Source organism: Drosophila elegans, unplaced genomic scaffold (genome assembly GCF_018152505.1).
Source record: "Drosophila elegans isolate 14027-0461.03 unplaced genomic scaffold, ASM1815250v1 contig_758, whole genome shotgun sequence".
NCBI lineage: Eukaryota > Metazoa > Arthropoda > Insecta > Diptera > Drosophilidae > Drosophila > Drosophila elegans.
Window position 1 is genome coordinate 121,509 of NW_024546112.1, and position 23,557 is coordinate 145,065.

Sequence of the window (23,557 nt, forward strand, 5' to 3'; positions counted from 1 at the left end):
CAAAACGTTGTCGTCGTCTCCTCCTCCTAAAGAGTTCCTCGGGCCTTGCGACTGATCCTGCCCCCCGTCCCTGCCCCTGGTTACCTGTTGTTTAGATGTTCTACTGCTGCTGCTGCTGCTGCTGTTGCTGCTGCTGCTGCTACTGGACTGCTCCTCCTGGCTGTCTGACTATGTCTGCTACTGTCTGCTGTTTTGTTGCCTTAACACTTTGCACAAATATTATTATGTATTATGCTTTTTCGCCATGTTGCTGTGCTTGCTGCGGGGTGGTAGCAACAACTTTGATGGATTGCACGTCTGTCGTGAAGAACTCAACTTCAACTTCGACTTCAAACTTGGCTGAGTGAAATGGCAGCCACTTTTTTATATTTTCGTTAGCTGGGCGTGAGCAGTAGCAGCAGCGGCAGCAGCAGCAGCAGCAGCATCAGCAGCCACAGCAACAACAACACGCAGCAGACACGACAGCAACATCAAGATGAACAGAATTTGAAGGTCAGATCCGAAATGGTTTTTTGGGAAAGTCTCGCCGGAGTCGAAAACGTTGTTTATTAGCATCAAATTTTGGAAGCTCAGATGTGGGACGGAATAAAAGAGATACTTGAGTGTCTGGGCGCACTTTATGTAAGAGGTTTATCTAGCAGTTGCATGAAGTTGCGGTGGGGAATGCATTTTGAGTAGGAATGTAGAAATCGACTTATAGCAAATACATTTGAACAATATAAAATTATTTTAAAAAGTAAGTATAAATGAAAAGGTTAGAAATTTATTTTTTTTGGTCTTTATAATTTTAAATTTGTTGAAAATATTATTTTAAAATCTACTTTTTTTTTTAGTATAATGCAAGTTTTTGTAAATGAAACCAAACTTAATTTAAAAATGCTTCATTTTTGTAATGTTTTAATGTGTTTAAATGAGTTTTTTGATAAATCTTTTTGGTTTTTCGTCATTTATTTCTGACTGTGGGTCTCTTTTTTTTTGGGACTACACATCTGATTTTTACCCCCACTCGAGTGCAATGGCAGAGCAAACAAATATTTTTGAAGGCACGCAATTCGATCATCTCCGACGCCTATGCGTTTCGACTAGGGCGCGTCTGAACCATAAACCCAAAACTGAAAAAATGACTAAAGATGGTGCCAGTGATGAATTCGACATTGGAGTGCCAATCAAGGAAAATGCTGGGCTCATAAAACGCCACGAAAACATTGTGTAAATCAGGCATGATTTCTTGATTTACAGGAAAAGGGCACAGAGCCCTCGATTGATTAGTCACGCCTCTTAGAATTCCAGCAAATGCAGCTGCACATCCCAAGTGCTTAGCAAGGCGTTGCCAAAGAGCCAAGCAAACAGAATTCAAATCGGAATCCAAAGCGGCAATTAAGCGGACAAACGAGTCTAACAATGGAAACGACGGCCATAAAACAGCATGTGCGCATATATGCAAACTGCGAAACTGCAAAGGAATCTGAACCACAAAAGCAGCAGGTGCGCAACTGGAGATCAGCAGCAGCAGTGAGAGCAACAAGTTTACCATAATCACAATAATTTTCAACTCAACTGGACACAAGTGGCACAAACGGAAACAACGAGACCAAACCTCAGTATGTGCCAGTAAATGTGCCATAAAATGGGGGAAAGGGGACTGATCGAAGCCTCAAATTGTTGATGGACGATGGACAGAAGAACCAAACTGAGAAAGAATAGCGATTGTACAGGCAAATCCAAAGCGATTGCTGCCACTAATGATGGTTTAGTATCCACAAGACGCTTCAAGCTAGTCGAAGAATTATCTTCATTTGGATTTCCCTGGCCTTACTTTCTCCCCTGAGTGTTCTTTCAAGTGGAAAGATTGTAAAATAAAATAATCTGCTTTAAAAACGATTCTCCACCGATTTGCATTGCTTGAAATTAATCTGAGTAGCTATAAAATTTATTGAGAAATAAATATAACACCATTTTAATTAAATAAATTAAGTATTCTAGTCTTTGTCGTTTTCCTTTGAAATCTTTTCTTTGAGTTGCCTACACTATTCTCCATTTAAGCTCGTAATCTTCTCTAGTTAATTACTTCTTTCCAGGAAAAGCTTCTCTAGTTCACCCAGAGCATCCATCAATATGCATTATGATTACAGAAGAACAAAAAAAACTTTGTTTGCAGCCGTGTCATATTTTTTGTTTCTGTCAGCTTCTTTCTGTGAGAGCCTTGTCCTACTGAAATAATACGTTTCTGTGGAATTTCACCCAATCTCTAGATCAATATCGATCGATGGCCAGGCTTTCGTTCTCGTTAAGACATTCCGTATCATTCAGGTCGGCTTCTTTTCACTTCTGGCCATTGTGCGAATTACAAAGCCATGTCCAGGTGATTGACATGCCACGTAACGGGGCAAGAGCCAAGGAAGAGCCACACTCGGGCTGACTCACATTATAAAGCCATAAAAATAACACCTTCAGTTGCTGCATCGGGCGAAGACAAAGTGGCATCCATCACTGGGAAACGTTTTTCGGACGGGGGGCCACACGCAGCGATCGACAAGATGCAACGACAAAAAAGCCAAACTAATTACATGCCAAGTAATTTTAATACCCACAGAAAGAAGTTGCCCAGTGCAATGAGCACTTGCGCAGCAGCAACAGCAGTAGCAACATCAATGCGAGATGCCAGGAGCAACATCAACGCGAGGAGCAACAAACACGTAATGTGGCAAACAGAAAAAGCAAAGCAACAAAAAGTGGTGCAAGTAAACAGCATGAGGGCCAATGGACTCGCAGCAGCAGTCGCATCATCATCACAACCAAGTCAGTTCAGTGGCTGCTGTAAATGGCCAACAACTCGGGCTTGACCCATGGCAAACATCTGCTTCGACTGTTGCTGCTGGCTGCTCTGATGTTGCTGCTGCTGCTGATGTTGCTGCTGCTGCTGCTGTAGTGTTTGGGAGTGGAACAGGAAGTTTGCTTCGCTCGCTTTGATATGTAAATTGTGCCAAATCAATGCTCTGGCTCTTAGCCTGCTGCCTGCCTGCCTCTTAGCCTTTCTGCCCAATGTGGTAATTAAAACCGCTGGCCAGCAAAAAAAAAAAGAGTAAGCAGCAGCAAATACTCGATGGCATTAGTATGCAACTCTCACTCGGAGACAGCAGCAACTGCTGGCCATATAAGCGCACTGAAAAGAAAGGCCAACGTTCAGTGCTCAACAAAACAATTTACCAAGTTTGGCCTAAACGGCCAGTGACAGTCCGGCGACAACAACAATTGCAACTGTTACGGCAGCAACATCCTCATAGCGGGCATAGCAACACGTGCGTTGCCTTTTGCAATTGCAGCAGCAGCAACCGCAGCATTGAAAGGTGCTTGGCCACACTCAAATAATTATTGTTTGTATTTTCTGAAACATATTTTTCAATATCTTAGAAAACATTTTAAAATAACGAAAATATTTTCAGCGTTTTAGATATGCTGGGCACTGAACCCAAGTTTTGGAAATTGTTTTCTAAAATGTTGAAAATGTTAGCCGATTCTTTCCAATATTTTATATTCTGAGTCAAAATATCATTCGATTTTAGTAAGACCTATCTTTCCTTTTCTAAAATAAAAAAATTCTCCATTAAGGTTTAATACATTTTTTAATATTTTAAAATGTTTGATAAAAATAGTTTCAAAATTCAAAAATTTTCTTTTGAAATTAAATTTTGTAGTTTATATTTTAACCTAAAATTGTTTATATAAATATGTTACTTTTTCAAGCTATTCAAGCTATTTTCTATGATTTAACTAAAAGGAAAAACACTCTCTAAAATTATTAATATTACATCAAGGTTTTACATTATTAGAAATGGTGTTATTTGACATACAACAATTGTTTAAAAGAATCCTTTTACCAATTCAAGTGTCTTAAAATTTATAAACATAACCATAGATTTGTACATTTGAAAAAGAAAACAACGTGTTGTTTCAAATAAAACACTTTACTAGAATAATTGAATTTCCAAGAAAAACTAAAGAAAATCTTTGTTACGTTCAAGCTCAGGGTCTACTGTACAGGTTTTTTTCTTTGTGTGCAGGCAACTTTGAAGTTTTTCGCGCGAAATTTACTAACGGCAAAGGCGCAGGAGCAACAACATTAACAACAGCAACATCATCAGCGGACAGAGCAACTAAAACGCGCGTGCGCAACATTTGCCACAAATGGAGTTATCAACCAAATGGGTCTTCATCGATATAAAAATTGATGAAGCGCTCTTCTCGGAGGCAAAACTTTGGCTTGGCCAGCATCCTGAGAGATTGCAGGCAGCAATTTTCCAAGGAAATTGCTTTCGCCCCGAGTGGTGCGTGTTTTGCTGCCGGGTTTGTTGTTGATGTTCCTGCGGTCTTTGGAGACTTATTTTTGCTTGTTAGCCTTTGCCAGTGATTTGTGTTCTTAGCTAATGAGCAGCTATCAAAGAAAATGTCCAATAAATTATTGCCCCAAGAGCAGCACATTAAACACAGACGCAACAAAAGTGAAAAGTGAAAAGTGACAAAACCCCATACGTATGTATTTATTGTTTTAGAGTCGTGGAATTTGTGGCTGGCTGGTGTGTCGTTGTTTGCCTGACACACAAAATCATTGAGGTGTCAAAAGTGAGCGACAACATTTACGAGTATGTGTTTGTTTCCTAACCGAGGGCCCGAATTGCCGCAATAAACCTGGATCCCCTTGGCGGCCATCGGCGTAAAGATGTTGACAGAGATCCGACACAAAGTAAACTTGGACCTGCTAATCTGCAGGGATAATGGCGGGGAATGTGCCCTCTTGTTTACCTTTCACTTTTCAACCCGGCTCTTCTTAGGACTTCACACTTCGGCAACGGAGAAGGATCGCCAAACGGCACAGCTGCAACATGCAACACATTCCCCAACTGCACATGTGTACTCATAATTGAGGTTCTCAGGCGGTTCAGTCGCATTCTAAGCACTCCTTTTGCACTGCCGTCAAGCATTAGCCACGGAACTATGGCCAAATGAGTTGAACAACCTCGGCAGACGGCTGACTGGGCTTCAAAAGAAATTGTCATTTCAGAGCGTTGCATAGCTGTTGTGCAGTCAGAACAAGTTAAAACAAAATCCAAATTAACTAATAAATATTACAAGTATTATTAAGAAGGTTAGTAAAATCAACGAATTATATGCCAACTAAGTTCATTAGAAGAGCCCAGAAATTATTATGTTAAATATGAAATATTATTATCAAATGAATATTACCCAATAACATAAACATAACATAAATTTAGTTTATAAACTTGTTTTTTCAAGTCACTTTTCTCGTATTCAAAATTTCTACTTCTTAGTAAAAGTCCCATTCAAACTTATTTCCCATCACCTACAGTATCCGCGATCTAAAAAATAATTCAAAACTTTTATGTTTTAGTGTTTTTGTTTTTTTTTATTTTTGCTGCAATACACTCTCAATATATGTATCACTGCATTATACAAAAGTCGTTTGTTTCTCCAATCTTCAAGCGCCCTCTTATTACAATTTTATTTAAACTACTGATCTCCGAAAGCTTTGATTTCGGACTGTATAACAATTATTCCAGGAGGCTAAGGATCATCATTGGCCGAACTTGATCCTGATAGTTGAGACTCAACGTTAGCCGCAATTTAATTTAAAACTAATTGAGGCGCACAGTCGCATTCTACTTTTCCACTGCCGTCATGCATTAGCTAATGACAAGCCACGGAGCTATGGCCAGGTGGGTTGAACAACCTCCGCAGTCGACTCACTGGGCTCCAAATGAAATTGTCATTTCAGAGCGTTGCAGTTGCTGTTGCTGTTGATGTTGCTGTTGTGCAGTCAGAACAAGTTCAAGGCATAATTGCTACAAGCAGAGACATGGGCTGGCAGCAACATTGCAGCATTGCAGCATTGGCAGCACTCGTGTGTAATTGTCGTGGCGGATCAGTCGCAACACCTGATTAAGTGAAGCATCACATGACTGTTTCTGTTGCTGTTGCTGTTGCTCGTTTTTATTGCATCACATGTTGCTGGTGTCGTGTTGCGAGTGGCGAAGCCCGCAAGGATGTGGCGTCCTGTCACTGCTTGTCAGCAGCAACACATGCTGCTGGCGCCAGTGCAGCGGCAACAGCAGTGAAAGTATTAGCTTACAGGCAACAGTTGTTGACTGACCACAATTGAGCAGTTATTTTCGGAGTTTCTGCTTGTTGTGGGTGTATGTCCATCATCAAAATCATAACTGCAAGCCTGCTGTTGCCGTTGCTGCTGCTGTTGTTATACCGACTTTCAATATGAAGGTATGGCAGTGGATTTGTGCTGATAAGCTCACTTGGTAAAGTTACACCCATACTTCCTAGGTCATTTTTAATATTCTTTAGTCTGAATAATATATCATTTGCTATTAAATTTGTACCGTTTCGTGTAAATTTTAAATAATTTAACAGAAATGTTAGAATGCAATTCATATTGCTTAGTGTACAAAGTATACATATACAAATTACTAGTGAATTAAGTTTATTTTTAAATCAACGATTTTTATGTTTAAGCTTTCGGATTTTTGTTTGGGTGCACCGTTGTTGCTGCTGCGGTGCAATTGCAAAATTGTTGCCCGCAATTAAAAAAATTACATGTACGTGCTGCGGCAACGACAATGTTGCTGCCAGGCAGCAGTGCACCAGCAACATTAGCCGCAGCATAGTTGCTGATAGCATTGATTAGAATTTTTCCCGCCTTCCTTTTTCGCTTCACTTTGTAAGCGCATATGTGTATGCCGCAGTTTGTGTCTGTGCGAGCAATTTTCCACAGAAGGGACACAAAATATGTAATCACCTGAGGTACAATGGATGAAAAGAAGCTAAAAAGGAACATTTTAAATATATGTTATCCAAAAACACCGAATTAAAAATATTGCTACACGAATTCTAAACTAAATTATTCCTGTCAAAGCTACATGTTCGAAAAAATGAATTTTTTATAGTATTGGATTTTGAAACACAAATTTTAGCCAGGAAAAAAAATTTTAAATACTTATTGTAATTAATTAAATTAAAGGCTGAGAATTCCCATAGCAATCTAAGATGATTTTTTCATGAGATCATAGAAATATAATTTTGAGAAGGTATTTTGAAACAAAACAATGATTTTGTTACAATTTTTTGCCCAATGTCAACCATGGTGCCTCACACACTGTAATCGGCAACTATTGCTGCAGCCGCATCTTTTTTAATAAAGCGCGTAATCGTAAAAACGCTAATGATACGATTTTTGCAGCAATGTGATGATTAAATGTTGCAATCGCCGCGGGCTCATCCCCTCCCCACCTGGTCATCTTCATCTTTTCAGATGGCAATCGTAGAGGCCTTGCAGATAAAGCTCTGGAACTGGGAGTGGGACTGATACTGGGCCTGAGACTGAGACTGAGACTGAGACTGAGACTTCGACTGAGACTGTGTCCAAGACGCAGCTTAATTAGCGTAGAAAAGGGCGCAGCCAAAGACATGCATCAAACAACTGCAACAACAACAGCAACAGCAACAGAGCGAGGAGGTGGAGTTGCAGCAGGTTTTAGTGATCTGTCATTGCCGGCAAGAGCAAGAGCAAGAGCAACAGCAATGGCAACAGCAATGGCAGCAGCAATGGCAACAGCAACAACTAAAAATAGTTGCACACGTGCATGAATTTCGGACTATTAGACGTAATAGCTGAATGCATCATAATTTACCTTGACATTTAGACCAATGTCTGCGCATGCCAAAGTTAATTGCCAACGAGCAACATGCAACAGCAACGGCAACAGCAACAGCAACAGCAACGGCAGCAACAGCATAACAACGACAAGAGCAACATCCACATCAACAACTATGCAAATGGTTTGCTTACACGCCTGCATTTTGATTAGGTTAACTATTTATAGCCATGCGATGCGGCATCAACGCCGGCAACATTCCAGTCCGCGTTTTCCACCAGCGGATGAGTCACAGCAGAAGCCACACTTGGGGATAATCATATTGATATGCTTAATTAGCTGGAACAGCGACCACTGGCTGGCTGTTTCCGATAATCTTCTTGCACTGGGCAAACAGGTGCCACCTGAAGGTCAGCCACTTTTCAGTGCACAACAGAAAATTGCCGGTTTCTGGTGGCTGGCTCGCTTCTAGTCGCAATTCTGTTTTGATTTCGGAGTGCGGAGAGCAGTTAAAGTTTTAATTGGCGCCCGAAAAGTGCTTAAAGTTCTGACAAATCAGACAAGAGTCTGCGTTTTTTTTGGGCTGCCTTCTTGGCAGCAAATTAAAACGAAAATGAAAACTGAAAACTGAACGCATGCGCCAAAGTCACTGACGCACCATTCAAGGCAGCCGCTGGGCAAATGTTTTTGGTTTTTGGTTTTCGGTTTTGGTTTAGGTTTCGTTCGAACTGGTCCGCTCCGTCTGGGGCCCAAAACTTCGACTCCGACTCCGACTCCGACTGTGTCTTGGTTTCGGCCTGGCCAACTTGGCAACCTTTAAAAGAATGCGGACTTGCCAGTAGTAGACACACTCACTCGCACTCGCACTCACACTGGGCCATGTAGGCGCTCGGTAGATAGGCCATATCGAAAAAATATATATATAAATATATACGTGTGCAGCTATATGTAAGGCATGCACAGAAAAAATAACTCAAAAAGTTTGTGGCAACAAAAGGTAACAACTCTTGCGCTGCCCCGTGATAAAGCCACCAAGTGGGGTGTTCAAATAGTTCTTGAACCTACAAAAAAATTATTATTTCTTTTAAATTTAAATTTCAAATGTTTAAGGAATGTACAAAAATATACAAAATATATTTTCAAAATAAAAATTGGTTTTCTGTATTTTTTTGTTAAACAAATTTTAGTTTGCGATATTAAAATGGTTTGATTTAAATTTTTGTTTGTAAAAACATTTAAAATTTTTGTTCGCTCACTAAACCGTGAGAATGTTTTCTTAACATCAAGATTGCGGAAACTTATTTTATCAAAAACTTTAAAAACTGTCTTGGAAAATAAAAGTGTTATAACAATAATTTTAACATTTTTCTAAAAAAAATTGTGCTGCGAGCTAAAAAAAAGTTCACCCAGCTCCAGCTTCTCCACAATTCTGCTAATTTCTGTGGAAACCCGTGGAGCAAATGCATTGCCGCAATTGTTGGCGGGATCATCTGAATCAGTGTGCGTTGGAGTGTTTCTGTGAGTGTGTGTATGTGTGTGTTGCCAGTTGCAGTTGCCACATGCCGCATGCCACAGCTGTGGCAGCCCGGCTTGTTTACAGGAATTTTACAACTATGCGGTGGCGATTGGCGGGGCAGCCGGCTCCTCCAACGGAGTGGGCTTAAAGGATGAGGAGAAAATGTTGTTATTACTTATTAAGAAAAAAATAAACACACCGAGCGAGGGCAACTAAAATAAAATAAAATAAGTGCAGTGGGTAGAGGGTGGAGGGTGGAGGGGAGGGGTCTTTTGAAAGGCCATCGGCTTAGCCTTGTCCTTGTCCGACTGAAAGACAGTTTAAAAAATAGTTTAGCAATCGTCAGCCCCGCGGACAGAGAGTCACGTTCTCGCTGCCCACTCCCTGGATCCCTGGAGCCCTGGATCCCTGGTTCCCGATCCGATGGCACTCCACTCCATCTAGTCCGCATCATCGTCATGCGGTAATGAGCCAAGTGAGGTTCTTGGAATTGCGCCAGCGGCGCGTCCTTGAAACTGGTTTCGCCCCATAAACAAGACGGCCATTTGCCTGGATATCGGACTCCATAATGCCGCTGAAAACTATGACTCGGACTCGGACCCCGGCTGTGCATCCGACTCCGATTCCATCTTCTGGCCATTAAAATTTTGCACTATTAATTAGACAACACGAAGGAAATTTACGGCAATGACCTCTCACAGACCAATTAAATGCACATTACGACAACAAATTGTTCAGTTCCAAAACCGCAGGCCCATGCTTAAAAGCGTCCATAAAAATCAGAGAGACAAGTCTCAAAGCTTCTGATAAAATTAGCGAAATTATTACTGAACAGTAGCCGGAGGAACTGGCGATGGCGCATGTTTTAAACGGCGGAGAGGGGATATTTATAAGGGGATATACACAAATAGACGGGGGTCATCATCAAGTCAAAGAAGCCAAAGAAGCAAGGAAGGAATGGCGGAATCATTTGATTTGGCCAACAAGCAGTGGACAGTGGTATTAATTACGATTAAATGGTATTCAAATTAAATTCTACAATCAAATCATTAGATGTGTTTAATTAAATAAGCTTAAATACAATTTTTTATAAGTTTTTATGAACCATAACTATAACCTTAAATATTCTAATGAAAATCTTAAATATTAGAGTTGGATATGGAATATTCGGTTTTTATATAAGTTTTTCCAATATAAAGTTTGTATTATAAACTATTCAAGCTTAAAGCAATAAATGCTTAACGTTTGTTTAATAAGATAAGGGTATTTTCAAAACATTTGAAGCTTAAGCTCATCTCATTTGTCGTACTGCTATTAAGCACTTATCTTAATGGCTAACATTGATAGTTTATAGTGCTCTGATATCAGAGTGCAGTAAACAAACTTACACACGAAAAAAACACTTTAAAAGTGCAGAATACATTTGGTACAGAACAAATTTTTGAAAATTTTATAACGATTGGTGTAGTAATTTTAAGTTATGAAGGGCACTGATTTTAAAAAAAGATTTAAACTTTTGAACACTTTTAAACTCTTCATTAACTACAGTTATCGCAGAAAAATCGGGCAGATATTTAAGAAGCTATTTTTCTTTAAACATAGTGACAACATTTTTGAGAGATATAATAACTTGAGTTAAGACCAAACAAACAAAAAAGGAAGCAAACTTCGACAAGCCGACGTTTTTATACCCTTGCAGCTTTTGCAGAAATTAAATATTCTTTAATACATTTAAATTTTGATTTATTTGCGAATATTTTTAAAAAGTGATATTTTTATATTCGTATATTTGTATAATTCTAACGCCAGATTATATTGATCACTCTAAATATTTTTGTCCATGCACAAAATGCGTTCGCCTATGCACACGCACATGTCACATCAATTAACCGCATTGAGGGCCACAAGATGCGGTGATTGCAGCTGGCTAACTTAGCTAACTTGGCTAGCTAGCTCCGGCTAGTTGGGCAGCAGGCTCGTAAAACATCAAATTAACTTTGACTAGGTTGGCTTATTTGAAAAGTAAAAGGCAGTTGGGTGAATTGGCCATCTCCAGTTGTGGTTGCGCTGCGGTTGAGTGGTTCAATGCCCGCCCGGCCACCCACTCGACAGCTGTTGGTTGACCTTCGCCGCCTGGCGTTGACTTTCCTTGATTTCCACGCTAGTCACAAGAAAAAATGTCAAGCAAACATTGCCATGCCAGCAGTGGGTAAAAACAAAAGCCCCCGACGACTGAGCAAATATTATATAAGACCACATAAAACAGGTATGTACATATGTACAGTGTGTTTTCGGTTATTTATTATTACCGTCTGATAATCACCTTTAATGCGTTTATTGAACCGATAAGGCGACAGATCCATTAGCTTACGGGGAAGTACCGTCCAGCTGATAAGCGGTTGATAGGCGAAGGGAGTACTTGCATTTATTTTTAGACAACAAACTACTCTATAAATAGAGCAATTCATCACAACCGCTCTGTAAATAAACCCATTGAGCTGGGAATTAATCAGCGTCTTGCAACTGTTATCTGGAGCATTTCCATTTCCATATCGAAGCCAAAAAAGTAGGAAATCAATAGTCGTTCAATGGCCATGCTATTTGCTAAAGTTACTGTGGCAGCAGCAAAACTTCAAAATTTGCTGCAATTTGCGTTAATTATACGCTCCGTTGGACGAAAAAAGCAACAGCTGCGAACAAATAGGGAATGTTGAGGGAGATTGCAGACAAATTTTTGGCCAAAAAGAGCTCTACTCTAATTTCGCTTTTCCCGATAATTAACCCACAATTTTCTATCAATTGCAGTAACAACAGAAACAGCAACATAGTATGCGTCTCTTCAAAACGCGCAAATCTACGGACACCTACAGCACACTAGCCGCTCAGCAACAACAGCAGCAACAGCAAGCCGACAACAGCAGCAGCAGCAGCATTTGCCCGAGCAGCAGCAACAACAAAGGTCACACGCCGGCAACATGCAGCAACCGACTGAACAAGAGCGTTGTAAGCAGCAGCGCAATTTCCTCATCGCTGCCTGATCTGCATGACAAGTCGCCCGTCATGATACTCAGCTGCACCACCCTGACCAGCAATGGAGCCACCGCCACGGCAGCGGTCACAGCAACAGCCACCGGCACAGCAGCAACCTCTGCCGGCGGTCTGCAACAGCTGCAGCATCAGCAGCAACACCAGCAGCAGCAGCCGTTACGCACGGCCACGCCCACATGTCTACTAAGTGGACGGCAGACACCATCGGCCATATCGGTGATGTCGCTTCAAGAGGCCACCAGTTTGCATCGCCAACAGCAGCAACAGCAGCAACAACAGCAACAACATCAGCCACCCACCATCTATGTGCCAGTGCCCACGAAACTTGGCAGCAATGTCAACACTGGCAGCAACTCGGCAACACTGCTGCTGAGCTATGGCAGCACCAACAGCATTGCCACCATGCAGCATCAGCAGCAGCAACACGCTGCCCAGTACCAGCAATATGTTGCCCAGCGTCTGCACGCCGCTTCCAGCAGTTGCTTATACGAGAAGGGGGCCAACGCCAGCGGAGGGGCGGGCAGCAACAAGAGCAGTCGATCCCTGACCCCAAATGGTGAGTAACACCTCTTGCACTCAAAACAAAGACCCTTATTTTGATCTTAAAGTTACCCTTGAATTTCCCCCTAAGGTTATTTTTTTAAATTAAAGGAGATTTTTCTCTTACTTACTTTCTTAGGTCGAAAATATAATATAAAACAGAATATCCAAGAAAACAAAAAATTAGAAAACAAGAAAAAATAAAAAATATTCTAAAATAAACCCTTTTTTTGAATGAAGATCGAAACGGCCACAATTTGTTCCATATGTTTTTTCTTTAAACAGTTAAATTTAGTTAAGAATGAATGAAATTTTGAAAGCTTGTGTATGGAATTGTATTTTTTTTAAATTTAAAGTCTTTTTTATGAATAAGCGAAAAATTACAAAATTTACATTTTAAAACATATATTTTTACATGCAATCATTTTAAAGATAAGATGCAAAATATGAAAATGTTCTTAAAAGATAGAGCCTTAGCCGCTGAAACCAAAATAGGACTAGGTTTGGAAACCATTCAAATGCGAAGACATTCCGTGTTGCACTGTGTATTTTCCATTAAATACCAAATTAAAACAATGTTATAGGGGGTACTGCGGGATTGACCTTCTTTAAAAATTCCAAAAAAAAATATAAATTTGATTGTTCTTAAAATGCATAAGAGCTGGCTCTTAAATATCCTTAAAATTCTTATTTTTATAAGAACCAGAGCCAAAATCTTAAGTTCCTTTCGCTATATCCCAGTTAATCGATATCTACTCTGTTTTTAAATCATTTAAAAGCTTAAAAATATTAAAAAACTTTACAGTAACTTTAACTTTGTCTTTGTTTCAATAAAATAGATTTTGATATAAAAACCGAGATTGAAAAGATACAAATATATACAATATAGAAGTAAACATTTTAATTTTGATACCTGATATTAAGTACATTTTTATATCCGAATATCTAGATTTTATTATAAGCTGAAAATGTAAAAGGTAAAAAGGTGCAATCATTTATTTGCCAATGGCAACGGCTTTCCATTTCTGACGCCTCGGAGACTTCTTCATAGAAACTCATGCCATTTAGCACACAAAAATGTCTATCTAAATTGTTGCGGACACTGAGCAAGACATGCGATCCGTCAGGTGATAACGTCCTGATGAATAAAGTGGTTTTATCATCACAGAAATTCATTAGTTCTAGCTGGTGATCGTTCCTATCATCAACCACCCACATACTACAGTTGCTATTGGCGCCCAAGATCAGTTGTTTTTCAGCTGCCACATACAACATCTCCTTTTTGTGTTGCAGGCATACGGTGCGACTCTTCAATAATATCCTCAGAGATCTTGGCAAACTCTGCCACATGTTTTGGACATCATTGTTCCATACTTCTGGTTTATTTCTTTGGAGTTTCCCCAATTCCAGGGCAAAGTTTGCGAGAAGAATCCCATTCATGAGCTGAGATCGTCGTAGGTACCAATAGTAGCTCATCCAAAGCCTCAGCTTAAAAGAATTTCCGGGACTAAGTTGTTGTTGCACTTCTAGTGGTGATTTTTCATCCTCCAGCAAGTGCGACCAGGGAATATTCCATGCCACTCGCTTCTGCTGTTTACTTTCCAAAGTCAAACTCATTTTCGTAGTCCAATTATCCCAATCCAAATGACTGCCATTTAGGTGTTTGACCACAAGTTCAACCAGAGGTCCGTATATATCGCCACTAATCACCGCTTGAACTGGGCTTAAAAACGAACTTAATCCCAGTAATAAAATGACTGAGATGTGGACGACCATTGCGATGGAAAATCTTAATTATACTGATCTATAAATTCTTTATTTGTTCAGATTTCACTGTAGCATTTCCTGAAATCTCGCCCTTATCGCCCGCTTTCGTGATAATCCCCGCCGAATAAAAAGGGCCAATGGCCTGGTACTCGTTTCCTTGTTTTCTCAAACAAAACTGAGACCCCTTCGTTCTCCACAGGTCACCTGCCCGACTACAAATTGGTGACAGCGGTGCCAGTTGTTGTCCTGGACGATGAACACAAATCGAGCTCATTGCCATCCAATGAGCTGAGTCGCAGCAGCAACAGCAACAGCAACATCAACAGCAGCAATAGCAACAGCAACAGCCATGACGTCAGCAACAGCAACTCACACAGTGGAAGCTCCGCTTCTTTGGCCAGCACCACAAGGAATGGTAAGTACCATGGCCAAAAATAGAACCGAAATCCGGGAAAATGCCTGGAAATTGATTTTCCCATCAAGTGGCGGCGCCTCGAGTGTTTTCCTCTACGGAACTTATTTTATTTTCGAGCCAATTGGAAGGGGCACCTTTGCCTGAACAATGCTGTTGGGGAAAACGATGCCATAAATTATAGGCCCGCTGAGAGTGTGTTGTCAGTCGGCAGGTATTAAGAGCTCAATTTCGAGCACATTTTAATTGAAACAATTAATTTCCGAAGCTAAACATAGGAGCCAGCACTCCCAGTGCTTCCGTGTTTAGCGGAGTGTAAATCAGTGCCAATCAGTTGCAATTGTCATCGATACGATGCGTGTTTTGTCGTATGCCACACACTCCCAAATACCGTATTGACCCGATTTTGCCGCCGTAATGCGATCCGATGTCTGCAACTGGAATTCGTATTGTTTTCAGCTCGGCACGAGTTGGAAGTGAAGAGGACTGGGACTGGCTGTGGTCTCGCATTTTGCGAGCAACCAAAAGCCTATACTTCACGCGAAAAAATACACAATCAATAAGGGAATATGTTCTGTTCAATAAAGCATCTTAATTCATGAAAAGAATGAGCAGAAACATTAGTTTATCTGTCGATTTGGAAATGTAGTTTCAATTTCTAGTTATACACATTATTAGAGCATTACATTTTAAACATGTGTTATTCTCAGTGTATTATAGCTCCCAGTCAACAGCCGACCAAGTGTGACAAAGCCGGGCATTATATGCTATTCAGTGCAGTTCAGTTCAGTTGAGTTCAGTTTAGTTTCAATGATTCGCACAAAGAGTATTTTACTTATTTTTGCCGGTTATGTGATATGATATGTGATTGAGGTCTAGCGTTGTTCAGATGGGTGGAGTTGTGAAAAAGAAATGGTATGGGTATTGGAGCCAGCTAGTTAGGTAAGCGAAGAAATGAGGGCAGGAAGTGGCTGATGAAGTGATTGGGAAATCAAAATAGAAAAGCCAATCAAATATGGCAAAAATGTGAGCAACGAAAGAAAGCAAGAACCATCTATCTATACTATGTGCAAACATTTTCCGATTTCACTTTTCCACGGCTGTTCTGACGACCGCAGAGCGTCATTATAGGCCGAGTTATAGCAAAACGGCAATCCAAATAATGTTTTCTACCCCTCATCGGCAACCGCAAAACGTTTGATGATTGCATTCTAAGATGCCGGCTGACAAAAGCGGCCAAACAGCTGCAAGTCGGGCCAGAAGATATGGCGCAGGTTTTATCAGGTGCCGCTCGAATCTGCAGCTGTTGCTCCGCAAGATTCATTCATCTTGGGGCTGTAGCTAAAGCAGAAGCTGTAGCCACTCCAAAGCCACTTCAAAGCCACTCGAAAGCCACTTTAAAGCCATCGCCATCGCCATCGCCATTGCATGTTAAAGTCGCATTCTAAGTTCGTTGAGCTTTTGCCGCCTCTAATGCCGGACTTAATTGGCTTTAATTAAAATTTTTTGCCAAGTGTGCCGCCGCCTCAAGGTCAATTAATGTTTATAAAGACCAGATATAGCTAAATAAACATTTATATTTTCGCAATTGTAAATTGCTTTCATCGAAAGCCAAGGAAAAAGCTTCGAAAAAAATATGATGAGAAATCAATAAAGACTTTGCGCCCCTCTATCAGCATAAATGCTATAATTTTCGCGATCCAGTTGATGTTCGAGGATGGTTTTAGCTTCAGCTACAGCTTTAGCTCCTTCCCATTTGATGCTGTTTTTGCTGGCGCTGCACGCATGCGCATTTATTGTGGATTATCGCTTATTACATGTTCCCGTCGACTTGGTTTCAAAACCGATTATCGATCTCTCACTGCCCGCCGACTCCATTCCGTTATGGAAAACCAAGTCTGCCAAGTCGAGGAATTCTCCCCAGTTCGCATTGGCACTCGTACGTGAGATATTACTGCATGCCATCTGCACTTGGTTTCTGCCCGATTCCCAAACTGATTTCGATTCTGATTCTGATTCTGATTCAGATGATGATGTCGATGTCGATGTCGATTCCATTTGATCTGAAAGTGGCACAAAGTCGCGGCTTTTGCGTGCACATTTGCATAAAGTAAAGTACTCAAGTATTCCGCCTTTCCCATGGCTTTTGGTTATTGAACTTTTTTGGGGCACTTTTATATGTTTTTGTGCGGGATTTTCTGATGCATATCAATTGAGATTGGAATAATGGTATTTTTTGCATGCTCATGACTCTTTAAATGATTTATTTTTGTTTAAATAAACCCTTGTTTCTTTAAGAAAATGCATTCTAAGTAGCACATTATATTTGAGTTCAATTAATTTTAACAAAAAATGTATTTGTAATTTGTTAACTTAAAAACTCATTTAAAAAAGGTTAAACCATATAAATAATGAATTTTTTCAGATAGCTCTTTTATTTTATATATATCTTGGAAATATTTAGTCAGTTACTAAGAAAATGTTTTGCAAGTAAGCTTAGATTTCTGGGACTATCCTCTGGCAACTCTGGAAAACTCCACTTCATCCTTCACCAACCCCTTTTCCCCCTCCTCTGGACCACTTCAGATGTTCAGTTCTAAGATTTGGTTCCAGCTCTCTGGGTCTCAAATGCTTTTGCCTCAACATCGCTTGCATGTCAGCCGGCAAAATTGCAACAAAGCCATCTCCGCCTAGCGACTTTTTGAGGGGGGAATGGAAAACTGGGGAGGGGAGGTGGAAACGGGCCTCTTGGCTGGCGGGCATTTGACACCGTCTTGAAAGTTAAGTGGGTGTAGAATTTGTGGCATGTGGCCGGCGGTGACTGCAGATGGAGATGGAGATGGGGAGGGAAACCGGCAGAGTCTTTTGGAGTGTGGCTGAGGTTGTCATATAATTGATGCCCGCGCGCCGTTTCCTATTATTGTTTAACACTCTGCTGCCGCTCCTCCCATCCAATCCCATCCCATCCCATCTTATCCCATCCCCTCTCATCCTGCCCCCCATTTCCTTCGGTTGTGTGATTGCAATGGTGAAAACTTTAATCAAAGGCGAACTCGGTCAGGCCTTGGGTGGAGTTGTGCCGTTTGGAGCGGCTGTCAACCTGCATTGGCTCCGGATCGGACCACCCCTCACCCTCCCAGCGCCTCCTGATCATCATCATCACCATCACCATCATCCTCATCCTCATCTGCGTCCGCTTCCCGGCTTCCAAGCCACTGCGCCCACACATGGCCGAAGCCAGGGCAATTTGAACGGACCAAAGCCCGCGGCTGGGCTGCGGCTATTAAACAACTTTGGCACGAGTCAGCGAAAGAAGCTGGAGAATGCCAGAGATGTCTCACAGCAGACCCAGTGACCACTGGTTGGAGGCAGTGACTCAATGGCAATGAAAAAAATCATCTGAGAGGGATTTCGCCACAATGAAATTTGACTTTATCTTCCTGCTATTTTTATTTTATTCACACAGTAGAGGTTTATGATTTATTTTATCTAGTTGGTTATAACGTATGACAAGTCGAAAAAATAAATACTGGCTTAGCAAAGATGAAAGGCTTTTTATCAGGATATAATTTCACTTCAAAACAAGATTATAGTTTTTAAGATTATAGTTTTTAAAGCATTTTATCAATTTAAAATACAATACATATCAGATCATACATTATAGGTCGCCATGATTGCTTTTAGCCCAAAGTTTTAGGGCCTAGAGTTGTGCTTGTAATGCTATGCAAAAATTGTATCAGTGATTTCAACTTTGACAGCATCTTGAAAGGAATTTTTTTTTAAGATTTAAAATGGTTTTAACTTTACATAAAAATGCTTAGTTTTTGTCGTCCAGATGCTTTTCAAATAACGTGTATTGAATCCTCGCAGTGAACGCAATCCTGCGTCTATGAAGTGGGCTAATCAGTGACCTGAGTCACTAGCTGGCATCACTGGTCACGGTTTTGGGTAACAGCTCCCCACCCACCCACTCGACCATTCCGTTTTGATGGAAATAGTTTTGGAAATTTTATTGGGGAGCCGTATAATGCGCTTTGAAGTCAATGGCAATGCGAAGCCTTCTTGATCCCTCGAATCTTTTGCTGTTCATGTTTTATGCTAATTGTTCGTAAATGCCCCGTTCCCGTCGCAGTCGCCGTCCTCGTCCCGCTGGCCCACCACCTCATCTTCGGGCGATAAATATGGAACAAGCGCATAAATTTGTTTATTAATCAGATTCGAAGAGGAGCGTTCTAGCGCCCATTCTGTTTGCATTTTTAAGTGTTTGCAATTGCTGTTAAGGCCCGAACGTTAAAATATTTTACGATGTTATTAGATATGCATTGGGCGATGGGCAATACGAGTCCATTTAATGATTGGTTATGCTCTATTAGTAATTGAGGTGTGTTTACTGCTCAATAGCCGTGCAGAATCACGATCGTTCGATGACCAAGAGATGCTCATCTGCGCATCTATAGAATATTTCTCTTATGGTTTATTTTTAGCGCTTTTGGATTAAACTATAGCCATCAAATTTATAATGGAATTGGAGATTCGAATTTAATAGGAACCATTTGAATTTGAAATCTACTGTCATAGTAAAAACTTTGAGAATCGCAGAGAGAGGCACTAAATATTTGAGTCTTACTTATTAAATATGACTATCTCAACTCTGCCCAAGCACCATTTCTTGTAAAGAGGCTTCACCGTCACTTAAGTTCGAAAGATCTTTAGGGCCGAACCCCTTTTTTTTTGCGACTTTTTGTGGGGGGAGATCCAACCGCAAATGCCTTGAAATCGGATGCCTTTTCACAAACACGTGGCAGGCCGTGGCTGATCACAATGCAGCTGGAGTGCTGAAGTGCTGGATTGCTGGATTGCTGGTTTGTCATGGGCCATGTCCAAGATCAAGTCCATGTGGAGCCCTGTCCATGGACATTTCTCATCTGTCAGGTCAACTGCGGCGACTTGTGGCAACTTGTGGCGAGGCGTTGAGATTTATTGAAGTGTTATAATTAAGTTAGAAATCGCTTTCTGATTGCAAATCCTCTGCTCCTCTGCTCTTTTCCCTTCTCCCCTCGCAGTTTTCACCTGGGGCAAGCGCATGAGTCGCAAACTGGATCTGCTGAAGCGCAGCGACTCGCCCGCCGCCGCCCACAAATCGCACTCGGATCTGCGGAGTCTGTTCCACTCGCCAACGCATCACAAGAGTGGATCCGGTGGGTGCAGCGGACCCAGTTCGGCGAAGCCCTCGACCTCCTCCACTGGTGGCCAGCAGAACAGCTCCAGCTCCAGCTCCACGACCAGCACCCTCAAGAAGTGCAAGTCGGGGCCCATCGAGACCGTCAAGCAGCGTCAGCAGCAGCAGCAGCAGCAGCAACAGCAGCAGTTGGCCCAGGAGGTGAGCCAGAGTGCCCAGTCCACGCCCACGCATCAGTTCCAGGCGGCCGCCCGCCCACAGAAGGCGTTGAAGAACTTCTTTCACCGGATCGGGTCCACCGGCATGCTAAACCACCGCTCCCACAACCTGCTGAAGGCCTCGGAGGCGTCACAGCAGGCCACGCCGGCGGCCACCACGCTGTACAGGAGCAGCTCCACCAGCCAGCTGTCCAGCTGCTCCTACGTCAAGTGCGACGATCCCACCGAGGGCCTCAATCTCCACAGGGAACAGCGGGAGCAGCGCCTGCCGCGGATTGCCAGCCTGAAGTCCAGCAGCTGCGACGACATAGCCAAGGTGAGCAGTTGCCTGACTTCCAGCACAAGCGGTGCTGACAGTGCTGCCGGCAGCCTGGCATCTCCTCCCAGTGGATCAGCAGCTGGCGGTGCAGCAGCAGGAGCAAGTGCGGGAGTTGGAGCAGGAGCCGTTGCCAGTGGCCAACACGATCCCTCGCGACGTGGAGCCTTTCCATACGCCTTCCTGCGGTCACGCCTCTCCGTCCTGCCGGAGGAGAACCACGGCAACGGACCGGGCCACCACCTCAAGCAGCAAGTACAACGGCAGCGGGAGCAGCATCAGCAGAACCAGCAGCATCAGAGGGATCAGAGGGATCTCCTGCAGCAGGAGCAGGCCTCGTCGCCCCTGCCACAGCGACGCTCCCCCGAACAGGCGATGCTGGGCAACGTGTCGCGCAACGACAGCATCACCTCCAAGGACTGGGAACCACTTTACCAAAGATTAAGCAGTTGCCTGAGTTCGAACGAGTCCGGCTACGACAGCGATGGGGGTGCGACGGGTGCCCGGCTGGGCAATAATCTGAGCATCTCCGGCGGAGATACCGAATCTATTGCCTCGGGCACGCTCAAGCGCAACTCGCTCATCTCCCTCAGCTCGTCAGAGGGCGTGGGCATGGGCATGGGCATGGGCATGGGTCTGGGCTTAGGACTGGGAATGGGAATGGGAATGGGTGCGACGACTCCGTCGACAAGGAACAGCAGCATCTGCAGTGCCCCCGTCTCGCTGGGTGGCTACAACTACGACTACGAGACGGAGACCATAAGGCGGAGGTTCAGGCAACTGAAGCTGGAGCGCAAGTGCCAGGAGGACTACATCGGCATTGTCCTGTCGCCCAAGACGGTGATGACCAACAGCAATGAGCAGCAGTATCGGTATCTCATCGTGGAACTGGAACCCTATGGCATGGCACAGAAGTGAGTAGAAAGAGAATGAGGAATTAATTTTTTTTCATTTTTTTTTTTTAATTAAATAACCAAAAATCTAAAAGTATGCAGCGATATATTTTAGTCTGAAACTCTGATGAATTCGTTCCGAATAACCACGTTTTGTTTTTTACTGCATACTTTTAGACACTCTCATAAGTGATCTCAAAAGTTACTATTAAAATATTCAGAAAGAATATAATCTATAAATTACAAAATTTGACTTACACTAGTGTTTAGTATCTTAAATAAATAATAAATAAATAGAAAAGAGCCGCCACTACACGCATGTATAATATTAAAATTTAGTCATTTTTCTTTATATTTTCTTAAGCCTGTTCACCACACGAAAGTATTGTAAAAAGAGGTGAACATCTATTCAAATATTCATAACTTTTGTTTTAATTAAGATATGGAAATTGCAATGCAAATATAAGCAATGGCATCTAAGCAATTTAATTTTAAGTGTCCTAATTAATAGGATCACACACTCTTAAAGATATCTTAAATAATATCTTTTAATGTAGCTATTTTTTGTCAAACCGCGTTAAAAACATAATTAAGTATATAACTAGCTACGATTTTTTTTGTACAAAGAAGGATGCACTTTTGACAAACTTACAATTTGGTATCATGTTTTATTTATTTATTTTATACTTACATATTTTACACCATTTTTTTTAGGGACGGCCGCCTTCGTCTGGGCGATGAGATCGTCAACGTGAATGGAAAGCACCTGCGCGGCATCCAGTCCTTTGCGGAGGTCCAGCGCCTGCTGAGCAGCTTCGTGGACAACTGCATCGACCTGGTGATCGCCCACGATGAGGTGACCACCGTCACTGATTTCTACACCAAAATCCGGATCGATGGGATGAGCACGCAGCGCCACAGACTGAGCTACGTGCAGCGCACCCAGAGCACGGACAGTCTGACCAGCATGCAGAGTCTACAGCTGCAGCAGGAGAGGATCCAGGGCCAGAACCTGGAACAGGATCACGACCAGGACCAGGAACCGGATGGCCAGGGCGAGGATCAGTGCGATGCGCGATCGCTGGCCAGTGTCAGCACGCTGCCCACTCCGATGCCGCTGATGCAGCATCGCCGGAGCTCCACGCCGCGTCACTCGCTGGAAGTGGGCGGGCCGGAGCACGAGCTGCTCCGGAGGCGGGCCCGCAGCTCCTCAGGTCAGCGCAGCTTGGCTCTAACACCGACCCCGCTGTTTGCCAGCAGCAGCAGCAGCAGCAGCTGCTCCTCCTCCCCTAACCACCGGTTGCTGGACAGCGAGAACGACCCCGCTAACGAAGACACCGACTCCTATACGCCGGTGTATGCAAGCCGGGCGGCGAGCGTGTGCGTGGCCTCCTCGCTGGCGGACGACGAGAAGTGGCAGCTGCTGGCCCGGAAGCGCTGCTCCGAGGGAGCCGCCCTGTCCGCGGCCCCCAGTCCCCAGCAGTTTGGCCAGCGCACCCACTACGCCAGGAACTCCATTAACCTGGCCAACTCGCACTACCGCTCGCTCCGGTTTGCCCACTCGCGGCTGAGCTCGTCGCGCCTCAGTCTGTTCATGCAGGCCCCGCCTAACAGTCTAACCGTCGGGGACGGGGCTAACTCCCCATCCTCCACAGCCAAAGCCACAGACACAGACACCACCACCAACACCACTGATCTCACTAACCAGCGGCAGCAAAACCAGCAACACCAGCAACAGACACACCAATCACTGTACATCAAGCACTCGCCAAAGAGCGTCTCATTGTTCTCGCCTAATCCCTATGTTAACGCCTCATCCTCATCCTCACCAGCATCAGCATCGGCATCCACATCGGCCGGAGCAGGCTCATCGCTGGCACCGCCTGCCGCCGCCCTAATGCATCACAGGCCATCGCTGCCGGTGGCCAAGCTAACCATACGCGACGAGGAAATGGCGGAGGTCATACGCGCGTCCATGAGCGAGGGTGA

General features: G+C 43.0%; 2 protein-coding genes across 3 annotated transcripts in view; one reads left to right on the forward strand and one right to left on the reverse strand.

Annotated features, from left to right (window-relative positions):
- LOC108143646 overlaps positions 1-23,557 on the forward strand; it is a 45,435-nt gene that overhangs the window by 20,901 nt on the left and 977 nt on the right. For both annotated transcript variants that reach the window (XM_041710085.1, XM_041710086.1), the window contains exons 4-7: positions 12,001-12,799; positions 14,750-14,965; positions 20,026-21,589; positions 22,283-23,553. In XM_041710085.1, the coding sequence (XP_041566019.1) occupies positions 12,025-12,799; positions 14,750-14,965; positions 20,026-21,589; positions 22,283-23,553 (3,826 nt within the window). In that variant the 5' untranslated portion in view covers positions 12,001-12,024. The remainder of the gene's footprint in view (positions 1-12,000; positions 12,800-14,749; positions 14,966-20,025; positions 21,590-22,282; positions 23,554-23,557) is intronic.
- LOC108143692 lies at positions 13,661-14,703 on the reverse strand. The gene has a single exon (XM_017268218.2). It carries the CDS (start codon positions 14,557-14,559, stop codon positions 13,729-13,731), a length of 831 nt encoding a protein of 276 aa, XP_017123707.1. The 5' UTR covers positions 14,560-14,703; the 3' UTR covers positions 13,661-13,728.

Coding starts and splice junctions, on each gene's coding strand:
- LOC108143692 (XM_017268218.2), bottom strand. CDS start 14,559: ATGGTCGTCCACATCTCAGTCATTTTATTACTGGGATTAAGTTCGTTT.